At 36.2% G+C, this 17,553-nt stretch overlaps 2 protein-coding genes across 2 annotated transcripts; both read left to right on the top strand.

The window, feature by feature from the left end:
* Positions 1-336: 336 nt before the first annotated feature.
* LOC125204248 (polyubiquitin-like) lies at positions 337-1,246 on the top strand. Its single transcript, XM_048102849.2, has one exon. It carries the CDS (start codon positions 337-339, stop codon positions 1,054-1,056), a length of 720 nt encoding a protein of 239 aa, XP_047958806.2. The 3' UTR covers positions 1,057-1,246.
* Positions 1,247-14,590: 13,344 nt separating this feature from the next.
* Positions 14,591-16,383, top strand: LOC125208517 (uncharacterized). Its single transcript, XM_089059931.1, has 2 exons — positions 14,591-14,634; positions 14,828-16,383. The coding sequence occupies exon 2, from the start codon at positions 14,838-14,840 to the stop codon at positions 16,230-16,232; it is 1,395 nt and encodes a 464-aa protein (XP_088916057.1). The 5' UTR covers positions 14,591-14,634; positions 14,828-14,837; the 3' UTR covers positions 16,233-16,383.
* Positions 16,384-17,553: the final 1,170 nt, after the last annotated feature.

Raw genomic sequence — 17,553 nt, 5'->3', positions numbered from 1 at the left:
CAAATTTTATTCAAATAATTTTGTAAATGCCATTGTAATGTTTTTTTTTTCCATGCCACGTTAGTAACTCATCAAGTTATATTAGCGCTAAAATCTTTATTATTCGCAAAATCAGAACAAAACAATAATTTGTTCTTAAAATCATAAAAAAAAATCACATTAAAAAATGATTTGGAACAATACACGAAACTATAAAAATAAAAAATAAAAATCGTCCATGAGAATCTCAGAAACGAAAAAAATTTGTTCAATCACGAAATAAATGGAAAACATAAACCTCACGCCTACCTGCATTCCCATAACCGTCGCATTCAGTTAGTGAAAACCCTCAAGAAAATGGATCTCATCTTCTACCGAAGCAACGGCGCCAACCCCTTCAGCCTCGAGGTCGGCTACTTCGACACCATCCTCGAAATCAAGGAGAAGATCCACAAGGAGCACGGCTTCCCCGCCCCCCTCCAAACCCTCGTCTTCAACGGCGCCATCCTCCGCGACGACCTCAACGTCCACCACTCCGACATCCTCGACCGCTCCCGCATCCACCTCCTCCTCCCCCCCGACCACCCCCCCTCCAAGCTCCGCCTCCTCCTCAAGCTCCCCGCCTCCCCCAAGCTCGTCGCCCTCGACGCCGACGCCAAGGACACCGTGCGCCGCCTCAAGGAGAGAATCACCGAGCTCGAGCTGTTGAATGCGCCCGTCTCGCGGATTGTGGTCGGGAACGAGCTTCCCGACCACAAGACGCTCGGGGAGTGCGACCTCGGGAATAATTCCGAGGTCACGGTGGGGCTCCGCCCGGGCCAGGGCCCGGGCGGAGCGGGCGGGTTGTTGAGGGTGGTGGCGCAGTATGGGGCGGAGAAGGTGGGGGTGGAGGTGGGGCTGGGGGAGAATGTGGGGGAGCTGAGGAAGAAGCTGCAGAAGATGAATCTGCCAAAGGAAGGGTATTTCTTCATTTTTAAGCAGAATGTGATGGATGATGACAGGTCTTTCCGGTGGCATCATGTGGGCCCGGGGGATACCATTGAGATTTTCAGCGGCAGTGTTTCCGGTGGTTCTTGAATTGGGTGCATTTGTTCAAGATTTTATCAATGTGACCTTCTTCTTCTTCTTCTACATTTGATGTTGATTCATTTTTACATGTGATCATAGTTCTATTTAAAAAATATTTTTACTAACGATGATCCAATCAATTACGAGTACTAGATTTTCTACAATAGAAACCCTCGGTACCCTAATAAGGCCCCTTATTCTTGATCAATAGAGAGAGCATTTCTGTACTTATTTTGTGTTTCTTGATGTTTTTGTGACAAAATGAGGCACGCATGCAGGTGTGATGATAATGGAATAAGATATATATTTAAATGGATGTACAATGTGCTTATTCATTTCATTGAGAGAGAGATCAATATAAATAGTGACGTTATACAAATTTTCAATGCATAACTAACACCAATTCATATGTATAGGTAGTATTAGAGATCAATATAAATAGTGACGTTATACAAATTTTCAATGCATAACTAACACCAATTCATATGTATAGGTAGTATTAGATTTGAAGATCTACTGGTACAAATAATATTAAGAGTCACACTTTGACCGGGTACGAGTTTTAAGAAATGTAAATAAAAGTTGGTTGAAAAAGTTAGTGGATTGTGAGACTTATATTTTTATATTGGTTTTATAATAAAATGTGAGTGAAATGAGTTAGTGGAATGTGTGACCTACTTGGTAAAAATGAAATGTGACTCTTAATTGAGGACAGACCGAAATGGAAAAGTGTGACTCTTAATCGGGGACGAAGGGAGTATTAAATAAATTAAAAAATATTATTGAAAATTTTAATTTCACAAAAATCATAAAAATCAAAATTAGATTTTTTATTTTATTCATTTATTTGTAATTACACACTACAAAAACACGCAAATTAGTGAAAGCAATGGAAATTTGAAGAAGTAGTGACTGAGAATGTACTGAAAAGCGTCAGTCACTAATTGGTGACAGAATAGTCAATCACTAATCTGAATTTACCATGGCAGCCTTGTTCATTTCCGTCATTGTAACTTTAGTGACGGATTTGTCCGTCGCTAATATTTTTTACTAACGAGCTTTGCCTTGATGGATCTGTTGATACTTAAGCTGTCACTAAATCTGTTAACTGCCTAAGTTTCGCTGATTAGTGACGGATAAGTATTTTGTAGTTACATCGAAAACAAACGAATCGAGTTTTGATTTATATATTTTTGTACAATTAAAAATTTCAATAACACTTTTACGTATAGATTATAATGAAACTATATATATAACATAAAATAATACATTAATCGTGATTCAAGGTGATGCTCATATAAGATATGCAACATATCATTTCCCTATAAATCTATATTATTCTACACAAATGATAAAGTTAAGCTATAGCTTTGAATTTCATTTCCCTATAAATCTATATAATTCTACACAAATGATAAAGTTAAGCTATAACTCTAAATTTGTTCACATACTACTAGTATTATTAGATTTCAATTTTTTATACTGAATGAATAACTTCAATTCTAATTTAATTAGGTCAAAATATTTTGATTGATACTGACGAGATGGTGTGAGAAGTGGTGAGAGATTCAGTTTCGGCAGTTGGCAGTATATTCGGAAGATCCAAAAAAAAAAAAAGGGAGATCGAAGTTTCCATGTGTGTATTTTTGGTCATTCCCTCAGCCATCTTTTGCAATTGCAGCTATAACATTGGCTTCAAATCGGAGCGAACTATGATTTCTAAAGATTTAGTTTTATTTTTTCGAATTTTTTTCCGCCGAACCGAAAAACCGAATTTTTTAATTTTTAAAACCGAAGAGAATTTCAAAATTTAGGTTTGGTTCGGATCGGATATTCGGTTTTCGGTTTTTTTGCTCACCCCTATCCCTGATCATCTATGTTCTAATCTTACTAGTCTCCTATATTTATTTATTAGGTGTAGTCGTTATTGATTCTTTATCGTTCAGCTATGATGTTAGCAAGTGTTTTAGTTACATATAGTTACCTCTCTCTCGATATTGAAGATGCATTCATTTAAGATTTCATGTGACTTTCTTCAACCTGTGATCAGTATATCTGTATATGCTATTCTTTAGAGTATTTGACAAGTGAACTCATAAAAGATTCACAATTAGGATATGAGACATGCATGAGGGTGAAGTGAGCTTTTGGCTCTTTCATTGGCTCATTGGTTGAGGGTGCATGATAGTGAGTTGCATGGGATCAAGACTTGGGAGAGGAGGAGTTAGTTAGTAACTAACTTGAGCTGTCTACAAGTGTGATATATAAAAGGCAGTTGCCTCATTGTAACTAACTACGAAAAACAGAGAGTGGGAGTAGAGAAGGAAGAAAAGAAAGAGCTGTGAGTTCACCATTGTAGAGTGCAGTAGCTCGAGAGAGATTTCATCTTCTTGTTTCCATTTCTGTGTAATCCACCAAAAAAGTGAAGTAATAAACATCTCATCCCTTCCGTGGACGTAGGCAAATTGCCGAACCACGTAAACCGCATGTGTTGTTTCTAGTTTCTTGTTTCGTTCTTGTCAATCTTCGATCAAATCTCAACAAGTGGCGCCGTCCCGCTGAATCGAAGAAGATAGATCGATGGCGATGGCACGGTTTGAAACTGAGAAATTCAACGGGAGGAATGATTTCGGTTTATGGCGCATCAAATGAAGGCGCTGCTTATTCATCAAGGGCTCGATGAGGCTCTCAAATCGACTGCAACAAAGGAAGAGGAGTCGACCGATAAGCAGAAAGAAATTATGAAGAAGGCTCGTAACGCAATCATCTTGAATTTGGATGATAAGGTTCTTAGAGAAGTTGCGAGGGAGGAAGAAATTGGAGGAGCTCTACATGACCAAATCGTTGGCTAACAGGTTATATCTTAAGCAACGTCTATATTCCTTTAAATTCGTGGATGATAAGACTATAGGAGATCAGTTGGATCAATTCAACAAGATAGTTGATGATCTTGAAAATGTCGATGCAAAAATGGAGGAAGAGGATAAAGCAATTGCGTTGCTCAATACTCTTCCCAAGTCTTTTGAGCAGCTGCGGGATGCCATGCTACATGGCAGAGAGAAGGCTATCACCTTGGTGGAGGTGCAGTCAGCTCTAAAGTCTAAAGATCTGCAAAGATCTGGAGGTGGCCAAAATGATACCTCCGTAGAAATCTTGAATGTCAAGAAATTCAAGAATAAGTTCAAACCAAAGGCAGGAGGATCCAAGAATTCTCAGGATAAAGAAAAGGGGATAAGAAGGAGACTCGTAGCTGCCATTATTGCAAGAAGCCTGGGCATATTAAGAAGAACTGCTTTTCTTGGAAGAGAAAGCAAGCAGCCGAAGGCACTGATCAACTGATATTGTTCAGGAAGAGCAGCAGATGCAGGTTATGAATATTGTGGAAGGAGAGATGGGAGAAAGTTGGATTGTTGACTCTGGCTGCAGTTTCCATATCTGTTCACACAAAGATTGGTTTGACACTTTTGATATATGGGGTCCATCTCAGCCACCTACAATGAATGGAGGTAAATATTTTATCACCATAATAGATGATTTTTCCAGAAAATTATGGGTTAAGATCTTGAAGGAAAAATCAGAAGCCTTTAAGTTCTTTAAGGAGTGGCCCACCATGGTTGAGAGGGAAAAAGGTGTGAGTCTTAAATGCCTTAGAACAGACAATGGATTGGAATATCTATCATCTGAGTTTGATGAATTCTGTAAGGCAAGGGGCATTAAAAGACACAGAACGGCCCCGAGAAATCCACAACAAAATGGAGTAGCTGAGCGCATGAATAGAACTATCCTTGAAAGGGTAAGATGCATGATATTAGGCTCTGGAGTTAGCAAGAAATTTTGGGGTGAGGCTGTCTCTACAGCAGCTGATCTGATTAATAGAAGTCCATCTTCAGCAGTCAACTTTAAGGTTCCAGATTGCTTGTGGTATGGCAGGATGCCTGATTATGCAAAGCTCAAGCCTTTTGGATGTAGAGCCTATGCCCATGAGAGGCAGGGGAAATTGGATCCCAGAGCTTTAAAATGCATTTTTCTGGGATATCAAGCAGGGTCTAAAGCATTCAGGTTATGGTGCACTGAGTCAGGCAGAAGGAGTTGATTGTTAGTAGAGATGTTGTCTTTGATGAGAGTCAGATGCCTTTTCTCAAGAGTGAAGATGACAGTACATTTATTGAGGTAGAGCCCTCAAGAGAGGCTGACTCTGAGTCAGAGCCTCAATATAGCCAGACCCCTAAAAAGGCCAAGACACCAGCAGCACAAAGAGCCAAGACACCAGTAGCTCAACCTCAAAACTTAGCTGAAGGAAGAGCTAAGAGAACTCACAAAGTGCCTGCAAGATTTTCAGATTATGAAATGGCTTACTTTGCTTTATGTGTAGCAGAATCCATTGAGTTTGATGATCCTGCTATTTATGAGGAAGCAATGAAAGGAAAGGAGTGGAAGCAATGGTTGGAGGCCATGAAAGAGAAAATGGAGTCACTACTCAAGTATGGTACATGGATTCTTGTTGACAGGCCAGATTCTCAAAAACCTATGGGATGCAAATGGATTTTTAAGAAGAAGGTGGAGGTTTCTGAGGTAGATAGAATTAGATACAAGGCAAGGCTTGTAGCTAAGGGTTATTCTCGGAAGGAAGGAGTGGATTTCAATGAGATCTTCTCTCCTGTGGTAAAGCATGCTTCTATTAGGATCCTGTTGTCTGTGGTAACCCATAGGGATTGGGAATTGCATCAACTTGATGTTAAAACAGCTTTCCTTCATGGTGAACTGGAAGAGACAATCTTCATGGAGCAGCCACTTGGCTTTGTTGTCTCTGGGCATGAGAATAAAGTGTGTCAGTTGAAGAAAAGTCTATATGGACTAAGACAGAGCAGTAGGAAATGGTATGAAAGGTTTGATGCTCATCTAGCTTCAATCGGTTTCAAGAAGTCAGCATATGATAGCTGTGTTTACAGCAAGTGCGTTGAAGGAAGCATAGTTGCATATCTTGTATTGTATGTAGATGATATGCTTGTGGCTGCAAGGACTCTGGATGATGTGGAATCTGTGAAAGAAGAGCTCAGAAGGGAGTTTGACATGAAAGATCTCGGTGAAGCAAGAAGGATCCTGGGCATGGACATAAGAAGAGATAGGGAAAAAGGAGAGTTGCACCTTACTCAGGCAGATTATTTGAGCAAAGTGATCAGCAGATATCAGATGGAAAGTTCCAAAGAAGTATCAGTCCCTCTAGCCCTTCACTTTAAGCTGTCATCTCAGCAAGCAGCAGCCAATGATGAAGAAAGGGCCGAGATGCAGAAAATACATAGGCAGTGTTATGTATTTGATGATCTGCACAAGACCAGATTTGTCACATGGAATCAGTGTTACAAGCAGGTATACGAAGGACCATGGGAAAGAACATTGGGCAACCTTGAAGTGGATCATGAGATATCTTAAAGGCAGCAAGTCCACTGGGATTGTCTTCAAGAGACAGAAGGGTTGGAAGGAGGTGCCTCTTATTGGCTACTGCGATTCAGATTTTGCTACAAATTTAGACACAAGAAAGTCCCAAACAGAATACATCTTCAGCTTATATGGTTCAGCAATCATTTGGAAGTCTTCACTCCAATCTGTGGTGGCATTATCTACCACCGAAGCAGAGTACATAGCTCTAACTGAGGCAGTGAAGGAAGGAAAATGGTTGATGGGAGTCATCAATGATTTTGGAGTGGAACAGAAGGTAGTGAAGGTGTTATGTGATAGCAATAGTGCTATAATGTTGGCTAAGAATCAAGTCTTCCACGAAAGGAGCAAACACATTGACATTAGACTTCACTTCATTAGAGATGAGATATCAAATGGGGATGTTAAAGTTGAGAAGGTTGGGACCGAGGACAATGCAGCTGATCCATTAACTAAAACCTTGCCAGTTTCTAAGCTCAAGCATTGCTTGAAGCTGGTGAGTGTATTGTCAGTTTAAGGTGGAGCAGGTTTGAAGGGTTGAGAGCAGATGTTTGTTGATGTCACTGCCGAGGTGGAGATTGTAGGATGCGGCCGAGACATGCATGAGCGTGAAGTGAGCTTTTGGCTCGTTCATTGGCTCATTGGTTAAGGGTGCATGATAGTGAGTTGCATGGGATCAAGACTTGGGAGAGGAGGAGTTAGTTAGTAACTAACTTGAGCTGTCTACAAGTGTGATATATAAAAGGCAGTTGCCTCATTGTAACTAACTATGAAAAACAGAGAGTGTGAGTAGAGAAGGAAGAAAAGAAAGAGCTGTTAGTTCACCATTGTAGAGTGCAGTAGCTCGAGAGAGATTTCATCTTCTTGTTTCCATTTCTGTGTAATCCAACAAAAAAGTGAAGTAATAAACATCTCATCCCTTCCGTGGACGTAGACAAATTGCCGAACCACGTAAACCGCGTGTGTTGTTTCTAGTTTCTTGTTTTGTTCTTGTTATAAAAAATTGTTGGACGATGGCCAAATTAAAAATTTAATAAAACAGAAGTACTAAACACTAAAAAACAATCATACGATGAAGATAAGAGCGTTTCCCCTAACATGCTTCGGATGTGAACATTACCTAAAAATGAAATTGTATGGAGTACGGTTTAAAGATCATACTTACGAGAATTAGGGATTATTTTTTGTTCTATTGCCCTAAATATGCTTCTACGTACGAAGTTAAATTTAACCTTGTTGAACACTAAGATTCATGCTCTTCGGATTATTACTCCTACATGTATGTAGTTGGTTGACATGTACATATGGTAGTGATTTTCTTACGGGAAGATTAAGTCGAAGAGTTCAACTTGAGTCCTTCGCATTCTCTGTGGTCTTCTTCCCACGATCAAGTTCCAAGCCAGTCCTACTCGGATTGAACCACTTTTAAAAATAAACATTGTCTAATTTTCATGAATACAATCTGTAAAATAATTCAGAAATTGTTATTGTCATTCAACTAGTTTAATCACCCCATAAAGTTATCTTAAAACGTGTACATGAGTTTCCACCTTAATTAATCCCAAGATCCTTTAATTAGTAGTTATTTCTCATTATTTCCTTGGTGCATCTTGTTTTTTTGAGATTGGTTTGTTGTGGGAAAATCTATAATTCAGCCAAAACACATACACCAAACAAAACGACCAGAGCTGAGGGTGACATTATTCGCAAAAGCAACTGAGCTTCATCTATAAATAGAGTGGGTGCATTTCTTAAAAAAAACACACAAACAAACTTATGCTACTTTGGCATTTCTACTTTACAATTTCGGTGATTGGTAAGCCTCAATTATTAGAGTAGATACTCACTCCATATTCTTATTTCATTCAAGTTTGTTATGTTAATTATTATTGATCACGGTTAAAGAAAAAAGATAAAAAAAATAAACAGTTACATATTTATGTAAAAGGGGATTTCAGAAAATATGAAATGTCCATAATGGAGCCCGATAAAGATGGGCTGCAAACGAAGGCCCAACAATAAAGAAGAAAAACAAAAATAGAGGGAATGGTTTAAACCTTGAACAAAAATTAAAAAAATTTCATACCTATAAATAAATATATATATGGATAGTTACTAAATAACTATACTGGCAGATAAACAATCACTATCCATTTCAGAATCTATTAATTATATACTCCTATATATTTTGTAATGAAAACTATGTTATGTGTATATAAATTGTGTGGTAAGGCGTAAAACTGAGTGCCTCCTAAGAGCATCCGCAATAGCGGACGAATGCACGCCCTAGAGACTGGCTAGCGGCTCAGGCGTCGCGTTCATCCGCTATTGCAGCCGGCGAGCGAGGGACGGACGAACGCGGCGGACGAGCGGCCTGCGTTAGGCGATCGCTCGTCCGCTATTGTGCTTGTGATCGGCTAGTGCTATTTTTTTTTTAATTCAACTCTATTATGTATTTTTTTTAATTGAAATATATATATTTTTTATTCTGTTTTCGTGTCGAATTTTTAATTCCGTATTTATGAATTTGTGCATTTGTTTTATTGGCTAGGATGTCGGCTTATCCTAATGTTAGGTTATTACTGGGCTACGGTTAGTCTTGATCATATGACAGAAGATGTTTTTGATTAGTCCTACATATTGTGGATGACTCTAATGTACTCTTCCATGAAAGCAAATATAGATATAAAAAAGGTACCTGCAGGTCAAACAGGAAAAGATTTGATGCGAATATAATTCACATTTTAATTTATTCATATATTTTAAATTAGCCTATATCGAAATTTAGTGTTTTAGTTAAAAAACTAGTAAAAAATTTAATTTAATAGTAATACAATTAGATAGTAGTACAATATTGTGTAATCGGATGGAGGCGAGGGATGTCAATCCAATCCAAAAACCCGCGGATTGGTCTGAATACCCGATAATATTATAGGGTTAGAGCTATATTTTTACAATCCGAATATAAAATGGCCTATAAGGGCCAGCCCAAATGGGTTGAATTATTATGCGAGCTGGCCCGATAGGATTGCGAGTGATCAGCCAGACGGGTTGCACTTTCCAATTAAAAATATTAAATTAAAAATTTGTTTTTAATATAGATCATGCTTTCATAATTTCATTACTCTTCTTGCTTCCATAAATTTTATGTGTATATGATATTTTGACATTTTAATATAATATATATTTAGAAATTTTAATAAAGACAAAAGTTCAATTATATGTAAAACACTTTTATTCTCTACAAATTTTTTATTATTTATTTTAGAATATATTAGTTTTAAAATTATTCTTTTCCATAGGTCATGAGATTAATTTAAAATATATTATTATTTAATAAATATATACTTTATTATTATTTTTTACTCCCTTTGTCCCATATTATTTGCTCTTTTCTTTTTCGGCATGTTCTAAACTATTTGCATTATTACTATTGTAATTAAATTATCTTATTTGATTAAAATATTATAGTTAATTAAGTTTATCTTATTAAGTGTTCCCTTATTACACTTAAATTATTAATTTAATTATACTAATTACTCAATTCTTAATTTACCATTTAAAAAAATGTCCGAATAGCATGTGGTAGATGGAGTCCAATAGTAGTGTTATCATTATATTAATAATTTTATCGTTTACAAAATAAAAAGATAAGTAATTCAATTACTTTATTAAGTGAAGTAGTGGAAACAAATTCTAAGTTTTAATTAAATAAATATTGGAACTAAGCATTGTTGAACCGTCAAAAACTGTAGGAAAACCGTCGGTTCGGTTCCGAACCGACGGTTTTCGAACCGGAACTGTAACCGCGAAACACCCTTGTTGTTCGATTCCGGTTCAATAATTTCCAAAATCGGAACCGGCGGTTCCTGAACCGTGGGCACCTCTAACATGAACACGTGAAACTCAGTTTTTTATATTTCGGTTTCGGTTTCGGTTTCGAACCAACATTGCATAAATCTTAAGCCGAAAACCAAATATTTCATATCTATTGAGACAAAATGGATATTAATTAACCCTAATAAAACACTCGTATTGTGTTTAGGGGCGTATCCAGGATTTTATTATAAGAGGGGCAAAATTATAATATAAAAAAAATTTATATTTGAGCAGGGGCAATAAGTGCAATCGTATACATATATTTAAAAATTTATAACAAATTTATAAAGGCAAACACGAATTGAGGAGGGGCAAATGCCCCACCTCATAATAGGCTAGATTCGCCCATTTACTTTGTGATGAAGTTGGAGATCAAAGATGTCGTCTATTGCGCTTCCGTTATCAGTGGTACTCAACGAACCAAAAGCTGCTTCAAACACTTATGCGTTCAGCAAGGACAACGGGCAGCGTCGTCGACGGAGACAAGAGCATCTTCAGCCCACGCGCCAACATCAGGATTCAGCCAGCTAAAGTAAACAAAAGTTGCTTATAAATGTCAATATTACATCGAAGTTAATAAATCTCTGAAAATATTTTCAATGTTATGAAACAAAATTGAAAATTTGGTAAAGTTCGCGGACAAAAAAATGTTCCATCTTCAAAATAAAATGTTCAACGCGCATCATAAAAGAAAGTTTACAAAAAAACATCAATTTGAAGTTTATAAGAAAAACATTAGTAATCCCTCCGTCCAAATAAATTATGATACATTTGATTTCTAGTATGAAATTTTATACGACGTTGTTTTATAAATTAATGTAGAGAGATTAAAGCAAGAATGAGGAAAAAATAGAAATGATATTATTTACATTTTAGAAAATATTTTATTTTTAATGAGACAATTCAAAAAGAAAAATATTTTATTATTAATAATACATAGGGAGAATATAATTTAGATAGAGGTTATATAATTTTGAAATTTGACATATTTTCATTAAGTTTAAATAACTCTTTTTGGAGCTCACAATGAGAGTGTGGTTCCACAAGTTTTTTTTATTTTTTTTATCATATTTTATTAATATAGGACGATGTTATCGAGAGACATGCAGATATGCTTCGATATGCTAGTTTTAATTAATTAATAACACAGACAAGCATATCCCAAAATTAATTTATTAGTAAAAGATCAAATGCGAATCCTTTTGATTATTAAAAAAGACATACTAGTATATGCCCAAATTGATTAATTATTGGGTACCTATGCTGCCTAGATAAACTACCAAAAAATTAAACATAGTACATTTTCATTTGAGGAGAGCGTAGATACGAAATTGGTAACACAATCGTCGAGTATAAACAATTCTAAAAAAACATTTCATAGTTAAATATATTTTAAGTAACACATTTTTTTTTTCTGAATGTCACCCTCAATGACACTTTTCTAAATATGGAAACATCACTATTTCTATTTTTTCTCTTTATTTTATTTTATTCTCTCCACTAACTCATAAAATAACACTACATAAAATCTTGTGTCGATTTAAAAATGGTCTACTCAGAGTGCAACGGAGACAATATCATCTTTTAGTTTAAATATTTTTGGTAAATACTCTCTCTTAGTCCTATAGATATAAATTAGTTGAGGATGATACGAGTTTTAATTAATCTATACACTAATAAGTAAACATTATTGATTATACCGTTAAATTACTCAAATTACTTCTAAAATAGGTCCCTATATTTTTATTTGTTAGTACTGATTTTGTCTGCATAATTTAGCCCGCCGTAGTAATATTTATTTGTTTAATTATGATATTTTTAGGCAGAACCCATTTTAATAGCTTATCTCTTCGGAGTATGATAGCCCGCCATTAGTACTTGATGAACCCATGTGCCTAAATCAATCCACCGCAGCTCATCTGCAATTTTTATTTTAACAAATTGAGCAAATTTTAGTATCTCTATAAATTACTCATATTTATTCCACCATCCAAATCAAGATGATAAAATAAAAATACTTTTTCATCTCATCATATGTTTACGTTATAAAAAATAAAATGTAGCGCATTGCCTATACAAAAGAGTGTGTGTTATGATAAAAAAAAATCTCATACATTATGAAAAATATCATCACATTAAATATTGATTATTATTAATTTATTTTAAATTAATATTCATATGGAGACATACCCATATTTATTCACGTGAAGTCAGTTTCTGAAATCTGAATATCTGATTTTGAAAGGTCATTTAATAATAAATTTTTAAATAATCATAGCTATATATTTTAGATACCAATATCTCCGAGGGAATCAGATATAGTCCAATAAGGCTGGCTGTATTATTTCGATAAGAATACTGTATATAGTACAATAAGCAAAAATTAAATTAATTTATTTGGAGCCTAGTAGAACTATATCCAAAATTCTTACTATAAATAAATAAATAATACAACAATACAATACACTTCATGTGGCAAGTTAACCACGCACAAGATATCTTACTGAAAAAGAGAGCCATTGTGAACATTTATTCATACTCTCTTTGTCCTAAAAAAATACTAGATAAACTTGTAAATGACCCACGGATTTTAATATGCAATCGTAAATAAGAACAGAGAGATGAAAAAAGTAAGAGAAAGAAGAAAAAGGTGGTGAAATTAATCTATTTTTTGAGAACGGATGGAATATATACATACTTTTTTCTTGTTTTAAATTTCATCCTGACAAATTAGAAGCATAGTACTATGAAATAAAAATATACAGACCTACGTTAACTAATAATTTGAGTAGTTTAATTACTTTCTCTGTCTCAACTAAACGAGTCATGTTTCTTTTTGAGATGTCCCAACTAAGTTGAGTCATTTTCTTTTTTCTTTTTTCTTTTTTATTAAAAACAAAATATTTAATTATTCTTACATTATTTATTCTTTTACTCTACTCTTGTTATATATCTCTCATATTTATTCTTTCTCCTATTATATGTTATCTCCTTTTAATCCACTCACACAATTAATTTTTTAATCTCTGTGGCGAATAAAAATACTCCAACTTAGTTGTGATGGAGGAAGTATAATCTTTAGTTTATGGAGTATTTCACTATACAATGTCTATTATAGTAAGAAATATATTGTGGAGAAATTTAGTTACAATTAGTCTATAGACAATTTGAAAATGTTAATGCATAGTGTGATCCAAATAAGATAATCTTATGAGTTTAGAACTGTGCTTAACCCTAGTTTAAACCACACCCAGATTTGGGGATGTTAGTCTAGAAAGTGGTACTAGTAATTAATAAATTTGTGAGTGCGTGAGTGTGGTTTGATTACAATTTGATAATCTTAATGCGTAGTGTGTTTTGATCATGATAATAATGATAAGTTGTTGTGAATTTAGACCAAATTTGGTTTGAACATAGTAACTCAAGTTTAGATGTTACTATGTCTCAATGACTGCATCTCAAACCAACATCCAGTGTACTGAAATTCAAGACTTTTGCTAGTATTTTACTTGTCAATGCAATCTTATACTCCCTCCCTCTGTTCAATAGAAATATGTCATTTGAGGATGATACGTGTTTTAATATATAATTGGTAAAATAATAGAGAGAGAAGAATTTGAAATAGTGTAATAGATTGTGGAGCTATAAATAATAAAGTAAAAGAGAATGAGAAAATATTTCTAGAAATGGATGTGATCTATTACTATAAAATGAACGAAAAAGGAAATTCATCCTATTTCTACGGAATGGACAGAGGGAGTACTTTTCGGTATTGAGTTTGGGAGAGCTCCACTTGATATGTGCATAAAATCTTGTCTCCTCTCTCTTCATTGTTAATCATAATTATTTGATATATAGCACTAGTACATTTCTAATTTCATTGAAGTTAAACGGTAAATTTTTTTTTTTTTTGAAGCTCTCAATGTGAGAGTTTGGTTATTCTAGTAGTACAAGTTTTTGTTTTGTAGTAGTATATGCCAAAGGGAAATATCTTTTTATCATTTTTTAATGAAGGAAGATATTATCGAGATATCATATGCAGATGTATATGCTTTGATATGCTAGATAGTAATAATTAATTAAAAACACAAACAATTAATCATGTGCCCAAATTAATTAAATATTTGTTTGAACAGCTATAGCAAATAATGGAGGCTAGAAGAAGTGCATAGGCATCTATAAATAGAGTGGATTCATTTGTAGAAAGACACACACAAACACAAGTAAACTCAAGCTTAATCATTTGGCATTTCTACTTCTCAGCCTTTATTGGTAAGTCTCATTTCATCGATTCAAGTTGAAGCTTTGACATTTCCTACTTGTCAATGTTTGTATTTTACTAGTAGCTAGGAGTGTTATTTATATGGTTGCACTTGTACATTAGTCTTAGTACATAGTATATAATATTATTTATTATTAACCCTAGCTAACAACAAATTATACCTTGTAAATTTATTTGGTGAAGTTGGAGAAACATGACTACTAGTTTGCTTCCAAACTCTATCGTGCTCAACGTCCCAACTGCAGCAACAAACCCTTATGTGTACTGCAAGGATGACAAGTCGGTGGGAAGCGGAAGCGACAGCGTGTTCAACACGGTGGTGAAGATCACGGTGGAGCAAGCAACGGCGAACAGCAAATACGTCCACCTCCGATTCACTTACAACAACAAATATTGGCAAAAGAACACAGACGACAACTCCATCGTGGCCGTATCAAGCCAGAAAGTGGAGGACACGACGGATCCGTCGTGCACGCTCTTCGAGCCGAACCTGCAATCAAACGCGGTGGTGTCTTTCACTCACGTCCAGACGGGGTGGCCCGTGGTGATGAACAACTCCACCAGCAGTCTGTACGTGGACGAAAGCGGCAGCGGCAGCGGCAGCGCCACGGCTCTAGGGTTTGTGGATGGGAACACATTAGTCCAGCTGCCGACTAACATAGCCCTGAAAGGAGACAACGGGATGTGGCTCCATGCTTACCAGCCGGATGGATGGTTCTTGCGGTTCCAATCCAACGATCCCAACAATGACACCTCGGGGCACACCGTGACGCTCATGCCCGACGGACACGTGCGGATACTTTGTAATTACTACGACAGGTTCTGGTATACCAACGTTAACGATCAATGGGTATACAGCAACTGGGACGACAGCACTGCTGATGAAACCGCCAGTTTCTTCTGGCCGGTTAAAATCGACGATACCACGATTGTGCTTCGAAGCGCAGCCAACAACAACTTCTGCAAACGCCTGACGACAGACGCCACAATGGTGGAGTGTTTAGCTGCCTCGATCGACACCATCGCGAGTGAAGCGAGAATGCAGGTGCAGGAACGGGTGTCCCAAAGAAAGATCTACGGCGTGGCGTATAACATGGAGGATGCTATGATCCTTAACGAGACGCCTTACGTGGCGGGCACGTCCACCCTCACCAACTCCAACGATGAGGAAGCCTCCATGGAGGTGTCCATCACGTATCAAAACGAGATCTCTTATACTTTCAGCCGCGGGACTTCCATCTCAGCAGGGGTGGATATCACCATAGAAGCAGGGATTCCCTTGATTGAGGAGACCACGATTGAAATGTCTTTTAGCATCGACTCGACGCTTCAATGGGACACCACCGTAACCACTACCACTTCAGTTACGGCTACGGGCACTGTTCCTGTGCCCGCTAATTCAACGGTCACAGTTGCTTATGTTGGGACGCAGGGCACCTGCAACATCCCTTATACTTACACTCAGGAAGACGTGAGCTCCACCACCGGCGAAATTACCTACTACAGTCAGACTGACGGTATCTACAATGGAGTCAGTTGCTACAACTTCAACTTTCAAATTCTGCAACCTCAGTCTGCAGCAGCCTGAACATGGCCATTTCCCATTCATTCACATCGATCACCTTTCCCTTTCGTCTCTTTCTTAATTTGCTTTCCGATTTCCATTTTCAGTACTGTTGTTTGAACTTATTTCTTTTGTTTTCCTTTCTGCTTCATTTCAATAAAGATCGATGTCTTCCTATTAATGCATTGTGAATTAGTAATTCAAAATAAATTAATTATAGTAATAATCAGTACTCCCTCCGTCCCAAGGTATTAGCAAAAAGCATCTATCTTATTTTATTCTCCACCTACTTTTTTCTCTCTTCTCTCCCCTACTTTTTCCCTCTCTCATACTTTACTCTCTCCACTTTAACTATTTAAATATCAATTCCTTAAATCATGTGAGTCTAATACTCCGGGACGGAGGGAGTACTATTTAATACACATGATCTTTTGTGGGTATTATGTGACATACCAATAATAGGATAGGGTAGTGATAAAATGAAAACTTATATATTGTACAAACTCAAAACTCTTCAACATAGCTTCAACACAGTTTCAATACAATATCAACACAGTATAAAATTTCAAACTTTTAATGTCAACACAATATTAACACAACATCAATCATTGACTACCGTTGAAATTCTATTGATATTTTCCTATTGATGTTTTTTTTATCTGTTGACATTTTTCAATGGTCCAAATCATAGTTTTGAGTTTGTACAATAGTTAGAGTTTTTATTTGATCACATCCCTAATAGGATAAATAAGATTCCCTCTACAAAGGCCACGTGAAATTTCAGATTTAGTAAAATATATTGTTTAATAGAATATCTATTTCTAATTAATTATCAACATCTATTCTATTCTATTATTGCCAGCTACTTACGCAAATATAATACTTTCATTTCTCAAGAATCTATCATATCCTAATCCACCTACTACAAACTAAAATGAGAGATTTATATGTAATCTCGATCTTCATAATTATTTAAACTATATTCTTATTGCCTTTCCGGAATTTGATGATACGTGTTTCCAATAAGTTTATGAGAGAATTCTGATGTGTAGTAAGATTATGGAGTAGGTGTGAATCAAACCGATTAACCCTGATTTTGTTAAGCAATATCCGATTTCTTTTTCTTCTCTGACCATTCAATCTCAATCCCTATATATTATTAGCCGGTGAGAACATTACATTATCATTAACATTTATTACAATGGCTCCGCGGCAATCTGGTGATGATGAAAGCACGAGCATTCGGAAGGGTGTCCAATCACGAATCCGCGAAAAGGTGTCAGACGAAGCAGCAGGACCGGGTGCAGAGAAGGAGAGGACGTAAGGCCATCTCCAAACATTTACG

The sequence above is a fragment of the Salvia hispanica genome, chromosome 6 (assembly GCF_029641045.1).
Source record: "Salvia hispanica isolate PSC_SH4W2 chromosome 6, Shi_PSC_v1, whole genome shotgun sequence".
Taxonomy (NCBI): domain Eukaryota; kingdom Viridiplantae; phylum Streptophyta; class Magnoliopsida; order Lamiales; family Lamiaceae; genus Salvia; species Salvia hispanica.
Note: the sequence above shows the minus strand (reverse complement) of the source record. Positions and strands in the feature narration are given on the sequence as shown.